A 22,127-nucleotide genomic window follows, 5' to 3' on the forward strand; every position below is an offset into this window, starting at 1 on the left:
GAAGAAATAAACTATATGTGTTACTTATGAACATCATACATCTTTTTTGCAACTGAGGATGTACAGACATCTCAGTTTGTCTTCTCTGTATCCAGTTCTACCGTCCCTATAATTTTTGATGATAACATGACTGTACCCATGGTCTCCATCTTTTGACCAGATCATTGCGTGTGTTTCCTAGACATTTTCATCACAAGTATTCCTATTGTAGATGTTGAGCACTTACTTTTACCTATCTTTACATCTTTCCTTCAATTAAGATTCCTCTTATGGATATACCATCTTCCACTATCCGTTTATTAGACATTTGGGTACTTAACATACCCATACCCCGACATCTTCATGTTACCCACTTCAATTACCTAGCATTCGTTTTAACATCATTCATTATTAGCATAATCATTGGGTTTTTCCAATACTACAGTCATCACGAGTTAATACGATGCCGCACCACAGCCGTTCTGTTCTCAATAACATTTCTATATTGTTTGGTATCCGTTTAACAATTGCTTAGTTTCCCTTCAGCAGTGCACAGCGTTGTCATGGCGATATTCCTGCCTCCTTTGCTTCGCACGGAGGTGGGACCCAAGGCGTACGTGTGCCCACGCAACGCCTTTGGATCTCCATTGCAGCACTCGTATACTGCCTTTTGAAAACGCATCCGTTCTGTTCTCAGTAACATTTTCATATTGGCTGGTATTCGTTTAACAAATGCTAAGTTTCACTGTAACAATGCACAGCGTTGTCATGGCGACTATCCCGCCTCCCGTGCTCGCACGGAGGTGGGACCCAGGGCGTACGTGTTTACATGCGACGCCTTGGGATCTCCAAGGCAACACATAAATACTGCTTGTTTCATTCGCGCTTGCGCCTCTGCTAACGCTTTTGACCGGCCTGGCATTGGTAGACCTTTTTTCGAGGTTTCCACTTAGGAGTGTGATACTACACACCCCATGGGACTCTGAATATGTGTTTCTTCCAAGCACAGTTTTGCCAACTAAAAATCAAAATAAGATCAGCAGCCAAATAATAAAAGCTGTTTATACACTACTCAGTTGGAGTGGGCTTGTGAATGTTATGCTTCGGTTATTAGTGAGACAAAGAGGTTCTTGTCTCAGTGATACAAAAGGTAAATAAGTTTGCATGGTTGCAATTATTGAAAATTGTTGGTAGGTCGCCCCCCCCTGTTTTAATCTACTTCTGGGGGGGGGGGTCTGCCTAGTCATGATCATTATAAACACCTGCAGCTACTACATGCCTTGGCACCCTGTGTGAACTGAGAAATGGAGATCCCACAAGCTTCCCCTATAGAGCAGGACATGTTGGGTGGAGAGAGAATGGAAAACAGGTCTCAACCCTTCACAAGGCATTAAACCTCAATTCCACGACACTGTGGGACAAGCTGAAGGAGAGATGGGCACAGGACTTGGGAGATCTTGGGGAGGATGAATGGGGGTGGGGGCTACAATACTGCAGGGAGGTAGAAATTGCAGCGAGCCTGAGGCGGATGCATTTGAAATACTTCCCTGGAGTGATAGACCCTATGCAACAACTAAAAAAGAATGGGGAGGGGGGAGGATGACGTGTCCCAAATGTAAATCACAGGAGGGGACCTTTCTTCACATGGTGTGGCAGTGCCCGACGCTGCAGCGGTACTGGGAGAGGGTAAGACGAGAAGTGGAAGGGACCTGGGAGAGGGCGTTTCCATTGGAACCCAAGGGGGCACTATTGGGGATTTGGGGGGAGGAGAATGTAGATGGATTAGATAAAATCTTTCTAAATATTGAGTTTATAATGGCAAAATGAGAGACTGCAGAAAAGTGGATGAGCCCTGACACCCCAACAATCAGTCTGGAGAACGGGGTTGGACATCATCAAACGGTGGGACCTAGTGGTATATAAACATAGGGGATGCCCACAAAAACATGTAAAATATCTGGGAAAAATAGGTGTGAGGATGTAAGAGATAGTTTCTGTGCAGGGGAAAGACTTGGAAAGGGATGTGGTATAAGGGGAGGGAGGCCTTGGGCCAGGGATACCTATGCATAAGCATTCACGTGGAAGACTTTGGTGTGACCTCTGATATGTTAGTTGTTGTTATACAAAATGAAATAAAAAGTGTTTCACAAAAAAAAGAGAGGCTATATTATTCAACCAAGTAAATATACAACTGTGCAAATGGGTAAAGACCCTGTGTAAACTTAAGAAGTCATGGCAGGAGAGTATTTCAGGCAATTACAAGTGTGTGAATGTAAGAAGTCAGAGAGTATACCAGGCTATCTGAAGTATATAACTACAAGAAGCCTTAGCTGGAGAGTATACCAGTGATTGCAAGTGTGTGGGAACAAGAAGTTCTAAGAAAAGTCATATCAGAACGGATGAATGGATAAGGAAAAGTATAATCCCTAGCAAATAAGGAAACCAGGAATTCTGAAAGAAATAGAATTAAAAAGCTAAGGAGCTTTGTGTGTGACCGTGAACTGTTGTATGGATCACTTTGTTGAAGTGAAATCCAGAGGAAGGGAAGCCCTCTGGAACAAGAACTCCATAACATTGCATAACATCATGGCCCCCCGGTCCCACCACAACATCGGTGGGACACATTATCCTGCTCCAGCCGTAGCCGCAACGGGCGATGTGCCCGCCATTATTTCAGGCTGTAGCTGGCTGGCACTTCTGTCAGTCACTGTAACTTCCTCTGGTGACCCTTTGTCCGAAGGGCCACCAGAAGACGTTACAGTCCCTTTGTTTCCCCAGGTCGCTGAGGCGTCTTTAACCCTCACTGAACCTGGGGATTCCTCGACATATTTCAAGATTTATAAAAGATGGCTTGAAAAGTACACCATTCAAGCCATCTTTTATAAAAAAGCTTTGCTGACAGACAAAGACGCCTCATGGTTTGTCCGTCGGGTAAGCTTTATAAAAGATGGATTGAATGGTGTACTTTTCAAGCCATCTTTTATAAACATAAAAATGTTTTAAAAAGATGGCTTGAAAAGCATGCAAATCGTAAGGTATGCACCCAAATATATATAAATGTTATATATTTGTGTGCGTACCTTACTATGGTTTGTGTAAAGCCATCTTGAAGTACACAAACCATAGTAAGGCACGCAAACAAATCTATAAATGTAAACATTTATATATTTATGTGCGTGCCTTACAATGGTTTGTGTACTATGCAAGCCATCGTTTCTAAACATAGAACTATGTAACATATTTCTATGTTTATAAAAAGGTGGCTTGAAAAGTATACAAACCTCGGGGGGGGGGGGATAGCTCAGGGGCAACGTGTGCGCCTTGGAAGCAAGACACAGAGCAACACAGGTTTGTTCGCCGGGTCCGCGCTTAGAAACCTCTTGGTATTAAGCGCATTATAAATAACCTATCAAATAACCTATCAACCACCATAGTAAGCAACGCACACAAATATATAACATTTATATACATTTGTGTGCATACCTTACGGTTTGCATACTTTTTTAGGTCACTCCCACCCCACAAGTCACGCCCCCAAACAAGGGCTCCCGCCCTCGATTTCTTACCCCACTTAAAGTCCGGGTTGGAACTATGTATTCTTCTTTATGAACACGTTTGCATAAAGCTTCAAAGCTTAAAGACCTTTCCCTTTTTAGTTCAGTTTATAGTGTGAAGGTCAGAAAAGAACGTTTGGACAGAAGGACAGTTTTGATTTTGACATCTTGACAGACAGATCCTTAGTTATGGTTTTGGAAGGGAAATTCCTCTTAGAGCATGGTCAGAGCGGCATTTTCCCAAACCCCTTTTATTTTCAATAAAATTATTTAACCAAAAGCAAGGCTAACTTGTGTCCGAATTTCATTCCTGACTCTTCACAGTACCATCCTCAGACTTTGCATGCCTTCTTAACTCAAACATACTAGCCATACTCAAGGGAAATGCATGTTGCACTCCTTTTCCTACCCCTCCTCTGTCTCGTTGATGATGTCACAGATCTCCATGTTAAGGGCCCAGTCCTCAGCCTGCAAAGCACCCTCCGTGGCCTTCTCTAAAAAAAAAAAAAAAAAAAGGAGGGTTAGGACAATTCTGCAATATAAATAATATGTCTCTAATACATTGCTTTTACTGAACAACTTCACATTGAACAAGAAGGATGAAAGGATGATTTGGCTGTGCCAGGATTCAAACCAGCAACCAACAGATCACACAAAGATCTCAACAGCCAATACTAAACTATTCTGGCCATCATCACCAACTCAACTCACCTCACCTCTGATTTTGTATCCAGGGAAGAGGAAAAACTTGGAAGTGAGAGACATGGATATCAAAACCAACACAACCAGCCGTTTCACAGAACCTACCCAGTCTAGTGTTTGGAGACCAGTGACTACACCCCCACGGGGCCGCTACCCGCTGCACATTTGTATGCTTTTGCATAGCAGAGTGCTGCAGGCAAATATCAATGTTAATTGACAGAGCGGTGCCAGGGAATAGCAGCAGAAATCCAGGTCAGAAAAGAAGTGTATTAGCAGAACCAGCTGTTGGCACCTATTAGAAAAAAGCAGGGTTTGCTGAAGTCCATTGTAGAACTGAACTGGCATTGATGTGTGTGGTTATATGGACAGAGTATTAATAGCCATGAAGCAGAACTGAAGGCAGACATATTTGTACCCACTCCACAAGTGTTGAAATCCCAATTTTCTACTATTGTTCACATATGTTTTATCTGAGGCCACAAAGTAATTTCCCTCCCCCTGCATTTTATTTTATTGTTTAAAGCGTGGACCTCGCTCGAGAGGAGCGGAGCGCTATACAAAGTTCGGTTAGCCGCCATTTGGGCTTTCATCTTTTAACAGTAGTGCAGTACCATGAGGTTTGTGCGTTGGTATGTTCGTCCACTGGAATTAGTCTAACAGTGCATGGAACAAGAGAAAGTCAGACTACTGTTGGTGCAAAAAGAGTTAACTCCCCAGGGTATGTTAACAAGAATTGCATCATCCCTATGAACTTTAATGATAGCTCTGTCGTGAGGGACTTTTTAAATCGAGGTGGTAGGCCATTTAGATTCTGGGAGGGCACGATTACCCAGAGAGACATCATGTAATGTTCGTTTTATTCACTTATAATTCGCACCAAACCCGAAGGTAGCCGGGCGCAGCAGTACAGGATTGGCAAAGCTTAAATTACAAGGTTACAGATTACATGCAGAACAAAGTATATACAGGGGAACAGGCAGTCAATAACAGATTACGTGCAGGCAAAATATATACAGATTTGCAAGGGGCACAGCATATATACAGGCACTAGCAGGGCGTTGAGTCCCCAGCAGAGAGGGAAAAATGAAAATGTACACATGGGCAACAAATAGGCGGGTCTATAACGTATCTACACTGGGAGTGCTCAGGAGTAAGGTAATAGCTAGTGGGCTAGTCAGTGGCAGACTTCAGCAGGTTGATGTAGTTGTGTCTGAATTTCAGAAAGGGCTGCTCCTCACGTAAAGGGTGAGGCAGTGAGTTCCATAACTGACTACTTGGACCTGGAAGCTACCTCCCCCAGTCTTAGTTAGCCTGAATCTTGGTATGATGTGGAGAGAGACATCATGTAATGTGGAGTGCACATAAGCCATCACAGACAAAAGCATTCTTCCATCTGCAGCCACACAGAGATTTCCAGACGCGCTGCTTTAAGAACAGCTGATGCCATACTAAGAATTTCAATAGGGTGTGAATCTGCAGAACCCATGAGAAGGGTCACACCTTTGTGGGACATCCCTGGGCCCTCTTCCTGCAGCTAGAGGAAGAGGGCCTCAACATCCTGATCTCCAAAAAATATTTTGGAATCAGACCCCACAAGCCAGTGTTTAAGCAACCCAAAGAGTGGCTGATGCCCTCTTCTAAACAAAAGGTGTCCCCCAAAGGCATCAGTAGTACGCCAAGAGGATATATCCCCTTTTTGCCTCCCGCCCTCTGGCCTTCCACTGAAATGAGGGTCAAGACAGACTCAAGAATTAAGCTGGCAGACCATTTTATGGAGTATGTTCATAAACCTAGTGACAGCAACAGAACATATTTCCATTTTTGAAGTCTAGATTTCATGGAAATCATAGATAACAGATAAACAAAATAGTTAAACAAACATTCTCTTTATGTAGTCTGTGTGGTGTATGGTGGTCGTTTTAAATCTTTTAAAGACTCATAATCGCAACATGATTTTAACTGCATTTATAGAGGTTTCATACTTCACCCAAAATGGAATAGGTGGAAGAACCATCAGTTTTACATTGTATCTAAAATCAGGTTGAATTGAGGTGGACTGATGGGGCAAATACAAAAGTCCTCAGACGGGCACATGCTGTGGTACCATAATCCCACATACAAGAAACAACATTATCAATTAAAACGGGCCCACAAATGTGCCAGGTGTTACATAACTAGAGAAGACGAAGGGGGGGGGGGATACATCACTGGATTGATCAGAGTTATAGCAGAGATGACACACTCCAAAGCATGACCCTTCTCCAATCTCGGGCCTCTTCACAATTAAACCAAAAGATGGAGGGAGAGAGAGGAGGTGCACTTCCCAACCCATCTAGGTCTGTGCGAGACAGACAAGCATGCCTCAAATAGATGCTCTACAATTCACTTTATCTGCAAACAATGTACTCTTTCTGCCACCCTTCGGCCCAACAGATTATGCGCTCATCAACCAACTTTTACCCTTTTCAAAGTGTGACTAACTGAATTTATCATTCGAGGCGTGGACTCAAAAAACATGGCAGACAAATTAAAATGAGAACATACAAAGAGAAATATAAACAACATAAAATGAGAAATAATACATGTTTGGATTCAAAAGAAGCAACTCACACTAAGATTAGCGTTATAAAGTTATTTTTGTATTTTATTGGTTGGTCATCCTTCCAAGACATGTTGTCAATAGATTTATTAATGATACACAAACGCTTTGGTGGCAAAGGAGAGACCAGATATGTACAAATAACAAAAAGGGCCAAAGCAAGCATGGCCCCCAAAACCAACAAAGATCGAAACCAAGAATATTACATTATTCAAAAAGAACTTGGCAGAGGTCGATGGGAAGGAAACAAACAAATGTGGCAAACAATCTGGGAAAATAAAAACTACTTTCAAAATACACACATACGTCTACGTGTAACAGAGACTCAGATTCTAATCAGCACACACTCCAGAAGGCCACAGGATACTGTAAAAAGCCCAACACTGAAAGAGCAAGAGCTGCCTCTGCCTGACCAGAGCAAGACAGAAATTATAATAGGTGACTCTCAGATGGCACACTTGCAGCCATATGGTTTTCTTCCATTGGCAGATCGACAACTATGGCAGAAAGAGCGTCCTCTCCTGGAGTTCCAAGAGTTATATAGATGTTTACTGTTGGCACTTCGAAATTAACTTCAACCTGCAGGATTCTGCAGCTTAAAAGAAATGAGCAATCTCACACGGCCTAAAAACCCTTTAATGGCTGCCAATCGAAAAGAGTGAACTTCAAAATCCAATGCACAGTAACCAAGAAATCTGGAGCAAAGGGCCAGAATATTTCTGCATCAAAAACAAAAAAATTATCCATCCAACTGTCAGGTTCTGATTACCTGTGGCGTGCGGGATTATGCACGCTTGGGAAAAGACACGGCCTCACAGACAAGTGTCTAAACGGAACTGCTTTATTGCAGCGCCGCACGCGGTTACTTAAAACTTTGCTCACCTGACCCTCCTGGTCATGTCACCTTAATTGGTGAGCACAGACGACACTACATCGCCCCCAAAATAACTTTGTCCTACCCATCTCATCGGTCCATCGTCTTGGTCCCCAAATGGTCTGGCAGGGTCTGCTTTCGGATTGGGGATGAGTCAGTTCATCAGTCTGTCCCCCTGCCTCCAATTCATCTTCGTCCCCAGTGTATCCCGATTCCTGTCTGGTGCGGGTTTCATCATTGCTCCATTTGGGTCCGGTTGCTGTGTGTTTGTTCTTAAAAAAAAAAAAAAAAAAAACTATTCCTGGTTACTAGTTTGTCGGCTCTCTCACTCTCTCTCTGCGGCGATCATGGACCCGCTCATGCTGGTGAAGGTCAGATGCCGAGGCTCAAACGATGGTGTATCCTTGTGGGGTTGTGTCTGCAACACAATCAAATGTTCTTTCAGATTGGCCTCTTGTGCTCAGCATATCCTTTCATCTTGTGTTTTGCCCGGTTGTCCTTTCTCCGTGTCTCCTGTTCCTGTGGGTCAACTCCTGTGGGCTGAGCCTCGTAGGGCACTCTGGGGTGTATGGGGCGGCCGAGCATCAGTTCTGCCAGGTGTGTTACTGGGGAGTCTTGCGGTGTGTTTCGGTAGTCCTCTAGGGGTGGCATAGGGCTTGTTCTATAGGCATATGGGTGATGTTGGCTACCTGATGGCTCTCTTGACATTGGCCAGAAATCGTTCTACTGTCCGGTTAGCTTGGGGCCACAGTGGGGCAATCGTCCTGTGGTGAAATCCCATGTATCTGGCGAAGTTCTAAAGTCACTGCTGGTAAAAGGAGGCCCCTTGTCAGATTTTTACCACCTTCGGGAGACCGTAGGTGGAGAACATACGGTCCAATACAGGGATCACGGTTGTGGCGGCTGCTGGCAGTATCTCGATCTCTGGGTACCTAGAATGTTTGTTGAGTGCTACCAGTATGTATTCTCCCGACCTTAGTGGACCAAAGAAGTCGATTGCAATCTCTTCCCACACGCCATTTGGGAGTGGTGTCATGTGTAGGTGTTCCGGGAATGATGGTGGTTGTAGGCGGAGGCATATGTGGCATGGTTTAAGAGCGTTTGATACCGTGCTTGTGTATGATGTCGAATACGGTATTCTTGTAGACAGAGTCCCCATAGTGCGATCCGGGGGGCATCTGGCCAGTTGGTGACAAGGGCTTGGTGGTCTGATGATGGTGAACGGTTTATCAAATAAGAACAGTTGGAAGTGGGGGGGGTTGGGGTAGCGCAGAACTAGAGGATGGCTGCTCTCCGTTAGAGCTCCCGCACCCATGGCAGTCCGAGACGCAATCGGTCTCCTTCCATCATCCTTGAAACTCTCCAGTGTGGCCGATCGGCCCCTGACCTCCCCGTCTACATTCTGGTCCAGCTCTGACCTCTGGGGACAGCTGCAGAGCTTTGATAGGGCTGTCAGCCTTGAATGCTGGTGAGGGACAAGTGGCGCAAACGTGGCAGACGCCTTCCATGATAGCGGGGGACCATCCAGCTTACATATGGTCCTTCGTTGCCGCCCCCCCTTGGATGCACTGACGGTCCGGCTTACTACTGTGGCACCGAAGCAGATTGGCGGCATTGGCCAGATCGTTGGGTGGTGCACCTCAGCCCACCCCTCGCCCCACATTGCTGTACTGCACACTTCGTCCGTGTCCCCCCCCTTCTCCACTGTCGGCCAAGTCCAGCCTCACACCCGCTGTGGTGCCGCTCCTCTGGAGTGGGGGAGAACAGCGCCTGCTGTCCTTGAGGTGGAGCCTGCCCCCGGACCACGATACACCTCACTTTATGACCCCGGCGCCTGGGGAAGACAACAGTGCTAGCGATGTGGGTCCTTCTTGCCATCCCTGCTCGACTGCCCTGCATCCCCCACTAGAAGAACATCGAGGTGAGTCCATGTGCTGCTGGGCTGCTTGGTCCACATGCGATCCTGTCATGTTTTTCTGCCATCTACCTGCTGTGACTGCTGCAGATCCGGCACCACAGATCCTTGTGGTGCCACCGCCTTGTCCTTGTGTAGGCCACTTTGAGGTCTCCCACCCCCCTCAAACCCTAATCCCTCCCACCTCCCCCACCCCCCAAGGGCAGCCGGGCAACACTATGCTGCGGTGTCCCACTGAGTCAAAGCATTCAATACCCCTCAAGCCATGGTGTGTGCAGTGGATTGGGGGGGTCCTTCTGTACATCTATCATTGCAGTCTCTCCGTGATGCATCCTGCGGTCCGGGCCACACCGGTGCCCTCCATCCTATGCAGAGTCCGGCTGGCGGGGTTTGAGAGACTGGCCCTGCCTATTTTCCCAGTTGATGCCGTCTCCGCTGAGCGAACCCCACCCACCATCCTTGTAATAGCTGACCTGCAGTCTGTTTAAATGGGTCCACTGCCCATGATCACGGGTAAATTCCTCATATACATGGTGCTGGTTCTTCTCTAAACTCATCTCACTTGATCGCTCAGGTGGGCAATCTTGGGGACCTGCCCGCTTGCGCTCATCTATCCTAGAGTCCAGGAAGAAGCTTGTCTACTCTCCATATTTGCGCCCCTGTGCCCAGAGAGTGGTCATCGACTTGAGACTTCTGGCATACTGTGGTCCACCGATCCTGTATACCTGTCACCAACCGAATCGTCCTCCCTGCCCCTACACGGTATGACGAAATGTGGAGCAAAAAAAAAAAAAAAAACAATGCTATGGTGGCAGAGAGGAAATGGCGTGCCTCATGTTCATCCTCTGACAGACTGGCCTGCCGCCTGCTCCAAAGGCAATGCAGTCTCTCCGTTCTCACCAAGAAGAGAGCCCTTATCCAAGCCCGCATCTCTGCGGCATCTAACAACTCGGCCGAACTCTTTAAAATCTGCAAGGAGCTTGCCAACCCTGCTGCTGTCTCTACCTCTCCTGTCCCCTCCCAGGCCCTCTGCACTGCACTGGCCTCTCACTTCATCTCTAAAACTCAGGAGATCCTGTCCTCACTCTCCTCCTATCACCTCCCTCCCTCTCTTCCTGGCTCTTCCTCTGGCCCTTCTGCAGCCACCCCTCCTCCTCTGCCTTTCCCCTTTTTTCTGCTAAAGAGGTTTCTAGACAAGTCCGATCTATGAAAGTCTCGTCTAAACAGGTTCACCCCTGTTCCTCCAAAACTATGAAGGACCACATCGACTCCCTGGCTCCGGCCCTGGCTGACTTTTGCAACCACTCCTTCGCCTCTGGAGTCTTCCCATCCCCCTTAAGCACTCCCTTGTGCACCCTCTTCTTAAGAAACCCTCTTCTGAACCCTCCTGCCCGGCTAACTATCGCCCAATCTCCATCACTCCCTTCCTGGGCAAGCTCCTGGAGAAACTGGCCATCTCCCAGCTTAACCTCCATGCTGAATCTGTTGGAAGTCTTCATGACCATCAATCTGGCTTCAGAGCCGCCAGAAGCACGGAAACTGCTCTCCTGAACATCCGTGAGGACCTGCTCTTGAATCTCGACTCCAACACTCCGTGTGTTCTCATCTTGCTCGATCTCTCTTCTGCCTTTGACACTGTCAACCATGCCATCCTGCTCAACCGTCTCCGTGATAACCTGGGTATCACTGGTCAGGCTCTCGCGTGGCTGACCTCTTTCCTCTCCGATCGACCATCCCAGGTCCAACTGGGGTCCTTCCTCTCTGACATCTTTTTCTCCACCTGTGGTGTCCCCCAGGGATCTAGTCTTTCCCCCTGGCTGTTCAACCAGTATCTGGCACTCCTTGCCCACCGCATCGCCGCTCTCTGCCCCAACTTTCAGTGCTATGCGGACGATACCCAGCTCATTTTCAGGCTACCCTCGGCCTCCTCCTCTCCTTCCCTCATCTCCGATTGTCTGTCTGCTATCTAGGAATGGTGTGCCGCCAATGACCTCTGCCTTAATGCCAGTAAGACTGAGATTCTACTCATCGGCACACCCACCCCCTCCTTCCCTGCAGCTCTTTGGCCGGCCTCTCTTGGTCCTCTTCCTGCTCCTACCTGCAAGGCAAAAAACCTCAGGGTTATCTTGGACTCCACACTCTCCTTCTCTCCTCATATCTGACGTCTCTAAGAAGTCACACTACCAACTGCACCTCCTCAGAGGTATTCTTCCCTTCCTCTCCTTCCCCCAGAAGCTCACTGTCTCCCGAGCCCTGGTTCTCTCAAAGCTGGACTACTGTAACAGCCTCGATCTTAATCTGCCTGCCTCCACTCTCCGCCCTCTGCAACTCATCCAGAACAGAACTGCGAGACTTGTCCTTGGCCTCAAGCCCAGGGACCATATCTCTCCAGGACTGAAATCTCTACACTGGCTCCCAGTGGCTGCGAGGATAAAGTTCAAAACCCTCTGCTGCATTGTCCACAAGGTCTTCTGGGGCCTGGGGCCTAAATACCTTCAACTCTCTCTTCCTAAATATCTTCCTTCCCGAGCCCTTCGCTCATCTGTCTCCAACTCCCTCAGGGTCAGCCGTTTCTCGAAGCTACGAGCTGGGGGTAGATCTCTCTCCGCGGCAGGGGCCTCCCTCTGGAACAGCCTTCCTGCCTCCCTGAAACCTGAGGAGAACCATCTCCGGTTCTGGAAGCACCTCAAAACCTTCCTCTTTGCTTCTGCTTTCTCTCTCCCTCTCCCCTGCTAATTCTTTGCTGAAACTGCACTGAATCTGCAACTGGGCCACTCTCACCGACCCCGGTCCTGGGCCCAGCCACTCTCCACTTGCACTGCCTCCCTGGCAACCCCTGCACTGCGGGACTGTCTCTGTATCCCTACAGCCCCCCTTCCCAGCACTTGTCTGCACTTACCTTGCACTTGCCACCAGCTGGCCCTCTTTATTTATTTTATTTTATTCTTCTTACCTTGTACTGCACTCCCCCCCCTTCCCCATGCACTTTCTCCCTTCCCCCAACCCCTGCACGTGCGCGATATGAATGACACCTGGCCTATTAGGTTCGTTGTCCGTCTTCCCTTTGTTCCCCCCCCCCCCCTCCCTGCCTCGTCACGCCTTGAAACACTTGTGTATAGGCGCGTTACAAATGCCATATCATATCATGAATCATTATACCTAATCCACTCCTAGGCCATCGACCTCCAGTGGGGCATCTACAGACATGGAACCAGAGGCAGCGCCACTGGAGGTATCTGACTCTCAATGTATGTTGGTGTGCATGCAGGAGGGATTCGCTAAAGTGCACACCAAACTTGACGAAATGACCAGCACCAAAGATTCTATGAAAACTCATATGGATAGGTCTGATCAGAGATTGTTGGAAGTGGAGGCACGAGTGGGTACCGTGTAGGATGACGTGTCTGCCATGCGTAATGAACTTACACTCTCCTGGCGAGTTATCCAGGTGGAGAACAACAACGACAATCTGGAATCAAGGTCCGGACGTAACAATATCCACATCATCGGGGTCCCAGACAGCGGCAGCCAAACATCCCTGGAACAATGGCTAGAGACGGCCTGCTCTGGCTCCTGGGTAACCTGAAGCCGTCTCTGCAATTTGTTGTAGAACGGGCACATAGCTCTCTGGTCCCCAGACCTCTGGCACATCCACGGCCCAGCATAGCAGGCATTCTCTACTCAATGCGATCCTCCAAGCGGCTTGCGAACAGGGAGATCTGATGCTGGGATCCAGTACACATGTATCCTGACTTTTCTGTGGCCGTGCGCAGGAGAGGAAATCCTTCCTGGTGGTTAAGAAACCATTATGTGACAATAACTTGAAATACGCAATGCTTTACCCTGCTAAACTGCGGGTGGAATTGAACAAGACTTTCTTTTACAATACCCAACGAAGCCATGAAGTTTCTGGCTGAATCTCTACCACTGTATTGACTTTTGACGCCCGTGCCCAGATTGCCGTCTCTCACCGAGAGACCTCTTTTCTGTTGCACCAAAGCAAAGCACCTTTGGATTGTTTGCTGTGAAAAGTTGTACACCCATCACTGCTGCTATGTTGCTCACCAGGGGGTTGTGTTGGTCTGTGTTGGTCACGAAATCTGCAACTGGAAGTAGACGCTTTGCTCCTTGTTGGGGCAACAGTATAAGGAGTACGTGAACATCTACCCTTGTTTTTTTTTCCGTAGTAAGTCCCGTGCTGGCTCGGATAGTCTTGCGCACTAGCCCCCCCCCACACCCCATGTAAAGTTGTGTTACCAGTTTGGGGCGTTTCTTGGAGGGTATCATCACCCCGGTTTTAAGGGGGATGTGGGAGATGGAGGGGCGGGGAATATTTAAGTTCCAAAAAAAAAAAAAAACATTTGGCGCACACTACACTCACTGATAGGCTGTGGATGGGCCTGGTCGTAATCGGGAGGGTAATGGAACTTTTGGACATATGTACCAGGGAGTCAAATGCAGGTTATTACATACCTGAATGGGGGAAAATAACTGGTTTTAGTTGGAATATGCCAGGCTGAAGGAATCCGACAAAGCGACGTAAGATGCAGCTTTATTTGGAAAGACACAAAGCCCAGATTTTATTTCTACAAGAGACCTGCGAAGGGTTCGCTAATAACTGGGGTGGAAATCAGCTCTACACAACATATTCCTCACTGTCCTGGGATGTCATGACCCTGGTACATAAGTCCCTCCCATTCAAGTGCAAACATTCAAATGTAGACCTATTGGGCAGATATGCCTTGGTATACGGGTGCTAGCGGGAAGGGAAATTCTGCTGCTGAATGTCTATGGCCCTAATGTGGATGGCCCTCAATTCTATTCGGACATCCAGGGTGAATTAGCGTAATACCTGCTGATCCCCACGCTGTGGGATGGTGGTTTTAATACTATTCTGGATTTGGAACTCGACAGATCCACCCTCACCAGGAGAACCCTTATGTGTGCCACTTCCACCATCATAGACTGTATGCACTCCCTGGGGTTGGTGGATGCTTGAAGGGCATTGCATCATTGCATGCAAGGGAATGCTCTTATTCTTTTTACTCAGTCCACTACTCATTCTCTCGTAGGGACCTGTTGCTGGTGTCCAATACACTAGTTGGAGGGGTTAGTGACGCCTGCATGCTGCCCCGATCAGCATAGCCTTAACACTGCCAACCTATTTTAGACCCCGTAATAACTGGGGCTTCAAACCACAGGCACTGCTGGATACAGTTTTTGCATCTACTATCAATGAACATGTGCACTTGTACTTCAAACAAAATGACGCTCAGTGCCCTCACCCGGTGTGTTCTGGGAAGTCTTCAAGGTGTACGTTAGTGGGATTACGATGTCAACAGAATGCAGCGTCCTCAAAGTTATTTGACGTGGTGTGGCCCAATGCGAGGACGTATTGCAGAACTTAGAGTGCAGGCTTGCTAGCGACCCCCCCCCCACGGCTTCATTGGCACAGATTTAAGAAGCCATCGACACGTTTAGGGCCCACGCCTAGCTCAAAGTAAATTCTTTGAAGCCCCAATGTATGCTAAGAAATACAGGGAGTGAGATAGGCCTGGTAGATTACTTGCCTGCAAGGCTCGTCAAAAAGGCGGCGATAGATGCATTCCACTTATGATGGATGCCTCGGGCAACCTAGTCCACCCCCTGCAGCCATTAAAGTCTTTTTTTACCTTTTACAAAACCCTTTACATGAACAAAGACACATGCACTATGGCGGAGATTGACAAGTTTCTTGACACCCTCCCTCTCAGTCAAAGATCACAGGACACAAGTGCCCTGTTGGACCTTCCAATTACAATAATTGACATAACTCAAGCAATACATCATCTGCCGTCGGGAAAGGCCCCTGGCACTGATGGCCTTACAGAAGAGTTTTATAAGCGCTATGAAGACACCATTGCTCCGCACCTCCTCTGGGTCTGGCAGGAGGCCCTCGAGCCCCAGTCACTTCCGCCCATTATGCAGGAGGTGATCATTACGGTACTGTAAAAACCTAAGAAACCCGCTGATCAATGTCTCATATCGCCCCTTATCGTTAATTAACACGGACGTGCACATTTTTGCAAAGATTCTGGCGACTGGGTTGCTGCCAATCATGCAGTTCCTTATTCACCCAGACTAATCGGGGTTAATCCTGGGTCGATCCACAACACTGGACTTGCGCCATTTCTTTAATATTCTAGCTCAAAATTGGCCCCGGGGTTCAAACGGTAGCCGCCACGCTTGATATTCAAAAGGCGTCCGATTTGGATTTTGGCTGAGGTTTCTTGGATGCTTTGCATCTCCTCTATGCGATGCCGAAGGTCAACACGAACGGTATGCTCTCCCCACAGCTTGAGATAGACAGAGGCACTCGCCAGAGACACCGGGGACTCAGGATAGTCGGAGAACCACAAATTTCCCTCTATGCCCATGATGCACTGATTTATATTCGCAACCCTCGAGTACACCTGGAGCCCATTATGCTGGATGTTCTACACTTTAGAAAGTTGCTGGTACACCAGGTGAACTGTAGTAAATGTGAACTGTTCCCCCCTCACTGATATCACTGGCTGCCCTGGCGACCTACGTGGCTTTAAATGGGCCCTGGAATGTACAGTTTATTTAGGTGTGATGGTTGCAAGACAGCCCTTCAGGCTATATGATAGTAATTAGACTATATATATGACCCACCTACATACTAAGCTCTCAAACTGGGCTCACCTGCCTATCACGATTGCTGGCAAAGTGGCTCTTCTTCAGATGACCGTTCGCCCTAAACTCCTGTATCTCTTCCTTAATGCACCACTTTGGGTGGGGCGAACATTCATTCAGGACCTGGACGGCATGGTCAACAGGTTTGTTTGGCACTCGAGCGTGGTATGCCTAAAATAGGATACACTGACAATACCACATGATAGGGGAGGTTTTGCTGCCCCCAATTTACGACTTGTTAGCCGCACAGGCACAATTTGCAGGCCCAACGGTTCAGTAATGACTTTCTAGCCCCGATACACTGCTAGAAAAACAAACACTCTGCAGGTGATAAGAGACTGGAGGTCATTGATTTTTCCCACTGCACTTACTGATTGCAGATTCAATCCTGCAAGCATCACGGCACTGGCCTGACGGAAGGTATGGAAGGGGACGGTTGCTCACGTCCGTACCATGAGGACTATCCCCTTTGGAACTGTGTCCCAGCTCTACCGCAGGTGGACACCAGCACGCGTGCCGCCTGGTCGCAGCGAGGGTTTCACACTCTGGGGTCGCTATATATTGAGAACAACTTCATTCACATTACTGATATCTCCGGGCCCACAAGCACAACGTCCTCCCAGTGGCTAAAGTATGCCGGACTGCGTAGGGCCTGTAAAAAGCGGTGGCATTTCCCGATTAAGCCCGACAATTATGCCCTGCTGGGCTTGTTCTGTCTTCAGGTGATAGTCGCAGTCGTGTATCGGCTCTATATCCCCTAATCCAAACACACACAAGTGCGAAGCACCTCAATGCACATGAAAAATGGGCCGCAGATCTCCAAGTAGAGATCTCAAATGGCCTTTGGGCTGATATGTGCTCACAGACATGCAAGCTATCGTACAACTCTCGATTTCAATTGGTACAGCTTAAAGTGTTGCATCGATACCACTACACTCCTAACATATTGCATATGTTCTCTAATGCAGGGTCTGGAGCGTGCCTGCGGTGTAACTCTATGCATGCTAAATAATTTCATATGATATGGGACTGCCGAAAAATCAGGACCTTTTGGAGGGAAGTATGCAGCAAACTCTCCGAAATAACTGGCAAGGTTGTCACTCCACTACCATTACCCTGCTTGTTCCATATCCATGACCAACCACTGGGAAATATATGTAGATTGTATGTATATGCCTTCTGCTTGCCAAGCGCTGTATTCTGCTACGCTGGACAAGTGCGCATTTTGCCCTCCCCCTGAACGCGCCCCCACCCAAATGATATGGAAGATCAATGGGCTCACATGCAACTGCCCGAGTCCCGGCCACGTGACATCTGGCATCCTCTAAACCTGCATCTCTGGCGCACAGCATCGGATCTGGCTTCACCTTGATCTCCCCACCTGATGCAAACTGCCGCCCCAGCAATACACCCCCCCCACTGCTCGAATTGTAGGTGCTCATTCCATCTATGCATCTATACTCTCCTCTCTGGTGCGAGACAATATATACAGTTTGACCCTCCTGATGAAATCTTTGCTGTTATATGTACTTGATTGTCATACTATGTTGTGAGCTGTGTTTTGTGCTGCCAAGTGTGCCAATAAAGACATTTTTAAATAAAAAAAAAAAAAAAAAAAAAAAAAAAAAAAGATAAAAGCAGCAGGTAGAAGTGTTCACAGGCCCAGACTACCGCTAGTGCTTCCTTTTCGGCCTGTGAGTATAGCTGTTCTGCCTCTGTAAGGCTTTTGCTGGCGTACTATACAATCTTCCTATTCGCATGTTCACTGCATGAATGTTGGGCTAGGATGGCGGCTAGCCCTACGGGGCTCGCATCTACCGTCACTTCTCTGTGTAGTTTGGTGTCGAAGCACCACATGGAGATGGCCATGGCGATGCCTTTTGGGATTTTGTCAAATGCCTTTTGTTGGGTAGCCTTCCATTCAAAATGGTGGTCTTTCTTGGTTAAGGTTCATAGTGGGGCCCTGGTGGAGGCGAAGCCAGGAAAGTAGCGTGTGCAGTAACTTGCTAATCCTAGGAAGGATCTCACTTGTGCGGTACCCGTCGGGCAGGCGGCTTCCATTAATGCCCAGATTTTGTCAGGGTCTAGTTGAATGCCTTTCTCTGAACAGATGTGCCCAAAGAAACTTTTTTTTTGTAAAAACGCTCATCTTTCTTTGTTGCATGTCGGATTTGCGTTACGGGGGGCGGAGCATACTTTCATGAGTGTTGCGTTGTGGGCTTCTTGTGACTGGATGAAGACATCGTCACTGTAGTTGATACAGTGTGGCATGCGACAGATCACTTTGCGGATTTCCTCTTGGAATATCTCTGTGGCCGAAGATATTCCGAAGTTCAGTCGTTTATAACGAAAAAGTCCCAGGTGTTTAGTGAAGGTCAGGATGTTATGTGACCCTCCACTTAATGGTACCACTTGTTTAGATTCAAGCAAGAAAAATGTTGGCTCCGTTTAGCAAGTGCATCATATCTGTGATGCATGGTGATTGGTGATGCTCCCTCAGTATTGCTTGGCTTGGTACGCGCATGTCCACACATAACCTAATGTGTCTTTCTGGCCCTTTTTAGTACTGGCACTACTAGGGGACACACGGAGGGGGGGCAGGCCAGATGTTGGGCGAGAGGCGTTTGTCTGCCATCACTTGGTAGAATATGTGAATGAGCCCCATCTGTTTTGCCAATTTAAAGCTTAGTATGCATCCACAGGAGGCCACAGTGTCAAGGACATGAATGAGTATGCAGCCCGGTTTGTCCTTGTGCCAACAGGTGGTCATCAAGGCTCCTAGGCATGGGTGTGGCTGTTTCACTCCATAAGCATAGATGTCGACACAGGCTTTCTTCAGTCTTAGGGATTCTGTGTGTTTGCAGTACTCGAATTCTGACATTGCGTTGATCGTTGCACATTAGTCGACAAGGAACTTTAACTCTTTCCCTTGTATGGTTATGGGAAACGTGGGGCTATGTTCTGAGGCGTACGGGTTTCATAGGGCATACAGACACCCTCTCTTCCTTCCTTCGGTGCTCGACAGATTCTGATCCTTTTGTAGACTGTTTGTGCGCAGGTGGTGGATCCGTCTCCTCCCTTTCTGACAAGTGTCAGGTGAGGGGGGGTGGGGGGGCGGACTATTCGGCCTGGTGTAACGTCTCTCTTTGTTGCGTCTCCTTTCTGTGCATCAGGGTCTCTACTCGCCGGGGTTTTTTTATGCCGATGGGCCCTTTGCTCGGCCTGGCTGGACCTGGAGGCTTTAGGATTGCAGCACAAAATCGGCTACTTCTTATTCAGTTGCTGAAATTGGTGACCACATATGGGGAAAACCCCTGCAGATGACATGTAGGCAGTCTGATGAGAACGTGACGAACACTGCTGTAGATCTTCAGTGTGCCGCGTGGAATACAGCAAACCAAGCAGAGTAAGCTGAGTAAGGCAAGCACAATGAATGCCGGCAAGGAAGGCATCCAAGAAGGAAGTAAGGCAATAACAAAGACAGGGCTTGGCAAGAATAGCAGGAACCAGGAAGTAACAAGGCAAGAGTGAAGCAGAGCCTCGAAGGAGAAGGGAAGGAAGGAAGGAATAGGAGCAGGGAACCAGGGACAAGGCGAAAGGATCAAGACCGGAGACTGGAAAAAAGCGCTGAGCATGGAAGCAAATGCTAAGCGACCGAGCGTTGAGACACGAGGTCTGCTAGCCGTCCGGCGCATAATATTACATCAAGCAGGAGGAAAGTGAAACGACTAGACCGTGGCTCGCAATCCAGGGCAGCCACTATTTATCAGATATACTTGCAGGTGGCTGGGGTGCATGTTCTTTATGTGTTTTGTGCACATCGGAGAAGGAGCGAAAGGTTGAACCACCTGTCTGGGATTGTGAGGGGAAATCACTGCCACTACTGGTAACGTGAGGCTATTTCTGTCAATACAAGCACCTGCTTATAGTACTCCCTGCCCTTCTGCCCACTGCACTCCCTGAACCTATAAGTCAGAAATGCCCAGTCCTTTAACAGAGTTCGGCTAAGTGAAGAACCCAGGTGCCATCATTAAAGGCAGCATGGTAAACAGTATCCCAAAATCTAAAGGTTTGGTATTAATGTCCCAAAATTGACCAAAGTCAACCACTTGGATAAGATTCATTTTTTAAATGGTGCACATGGAAGGTTTGCATATGAACCCATGCGGAGAACAAGATTTACAGGTAAGTAACTTAAACCTTCCCCAGCATGGGGTCTGGCATGGATTCACATGCTCATGAATAAAGATTACACAGCAATACAAATACACAACCATGGAAGGTGGCAAGGCTCAAAAGAAGACTTACCCCTGGAACAGACTCATCTCAAGTGAACAGGTTGCATAGCACTGCTTGGCTAACCCGGGGTTCCGCCCTAGAATCCCTGTCGATGCAGTAAAACCTTGTGAAGGTGTGCGTGGACCTCAATGTAGCAGCCCTGCAGTTTTCGAGTAGGGGCACACCAGAGAGAACTGTTGTTGCTGCAATGGCTCTGGTGGAATGGGCTCTCGGCCGGCCAGGAAGCGGTTTGTTAGCCAGACAACGACAGTGCATGATGCAGCTGGAGACCCACCTGGAGATGGAAGCCTTCGACAAGGCCTTTCCGTGATTCACAGGTCAGAAATTGACAAACAACTGAGAAGTCTTCCGAAAACCCTTACATCAAGGCACAAGCAACATCCAGCTAATACAAGGCCCTCAACGCTGGCAATGACGGATTCGAGAAGAAGACCAGCAACACCAAAGGTTTGTTGAGGTGGAACTCCGACAGCACCTTTTGCATTAAAACGTGGGAGGTGTACGCAGTACCACCCTTGAAGCGTGGAAGGATAAGTACTGCTGCTTGCAAGACAGGGCCTGGATCTTCCCAACCCACATGGCCGAGGTGACAACCCGCCTGGCTGAGGTGATCGCCACGAGGAACGTCGCCTTCCACGAGAGAAACTTGAGCGGGGCTTGATGCATCGGCTCAAAAGGCGCCCCCATGAGTTTAGTCAAGACCACATTGAGTCACCAAGCTAGGGCAGGAGACTTTACTGGCGGAAAAGTCCTGAAGAGGCCCTTGAGAAACTCCTAGACAAGCCTCTGCGACCACAGCGAAAGCGTACCCAGTGTCCTGGTCTAGCGGGATATGGCAGCCAGGCGATGAGACATGAGCCAGTCTAGCCTTGGCCAAGGAAAGCAGGTATGGTAGGAGCTGCAGGGTTGTGACATGCACAGAGGAGTAATCTTCTGAGCCCGGCACCACACAGAGAAATCCACTTATGGGCATAACATGTCAACGTTGAAGAGGCTCTGGCCTTGGCCAGGATGTCCGTGCATTATGCTGGTAAAGATTGAGGTCTAAATTCTAGGGCAGCGAAAGCTAGGCCCTGAGGTTTACCAAAGCTGGGTAGTGGTGTACAATCGCCCCTCCCCTCTCTGGCGAGTAGATCGGCAAGTAACGGCAGCCTGATGGACAGAGCTGCTGACAGACGTAGCAGGTCTGGATACCAAATTCGTCGCAGCCGCACTGAAGCGACGAGTCATCCGGCAGCGACACTGAATGGGTAGATCACTCATGGTAGGAGTGGGAAATGGAGAAAAAAAAATAATAAAAAAAAATGCATAGGACAGGTCCCGCCCACGGGAACAAAATCTCACCCCTCCCTGCTCCCCCCAGCCCCCGACACTTAAATTGTTGCCTTCATAAAGACATCGATCTGGGGCAGACTGCATTTGTGGAATTGACGATCCACTTGGTCCTGGCAAAGATCCCACTCATGGCAAGAACCCAGCTCTCTGCTGAGCGAGTCTGCGATCATGTTC

General features: G+C 48.1%; 1 protein-coding gene across 3 annotated transcripts in view; it reads right to left on the reverse strand.

The window, feature by feature from the left end:
- The window catches only part of TOM1 (target of myb1 membrane trafficking protein), an 837,238-nt gene that overhangs the window by 719,038 nt on the left and 96,073 nt on the right, over positions 1-22,127 (reverse strand). For all 3 annotated transcript variants that reach the window (XM_069653062.1, XM_069653063.1, XM_069653061.1), the window contains exon 2: positions 3,943-4,027. In XM_069653062.1, coding sequence (XP_069509163.1) covers positions 3,943-4,027 — 85 coding nt within the window. The remainder of the gene's footprint in view (positions 1-3,942; positions 4,028-22,127) is intronic.

This window comes from Ambystoma mexicanum, chromosome 3q, assembly GCF_040938575.1.
Source record: "Ambystoma mexicanum isolate Mex_15411 chromosome 3q, UKY_AmexF1_1, whole genome shotgun sequence".
Classification (NCBI taxonomy): domain Eukaryota; kingdom Metazoa; phylum Chordata; class Amphibia; order Caudata; family Ambystomatidae; genus Ambystoma; species Ambystoma mexicanum.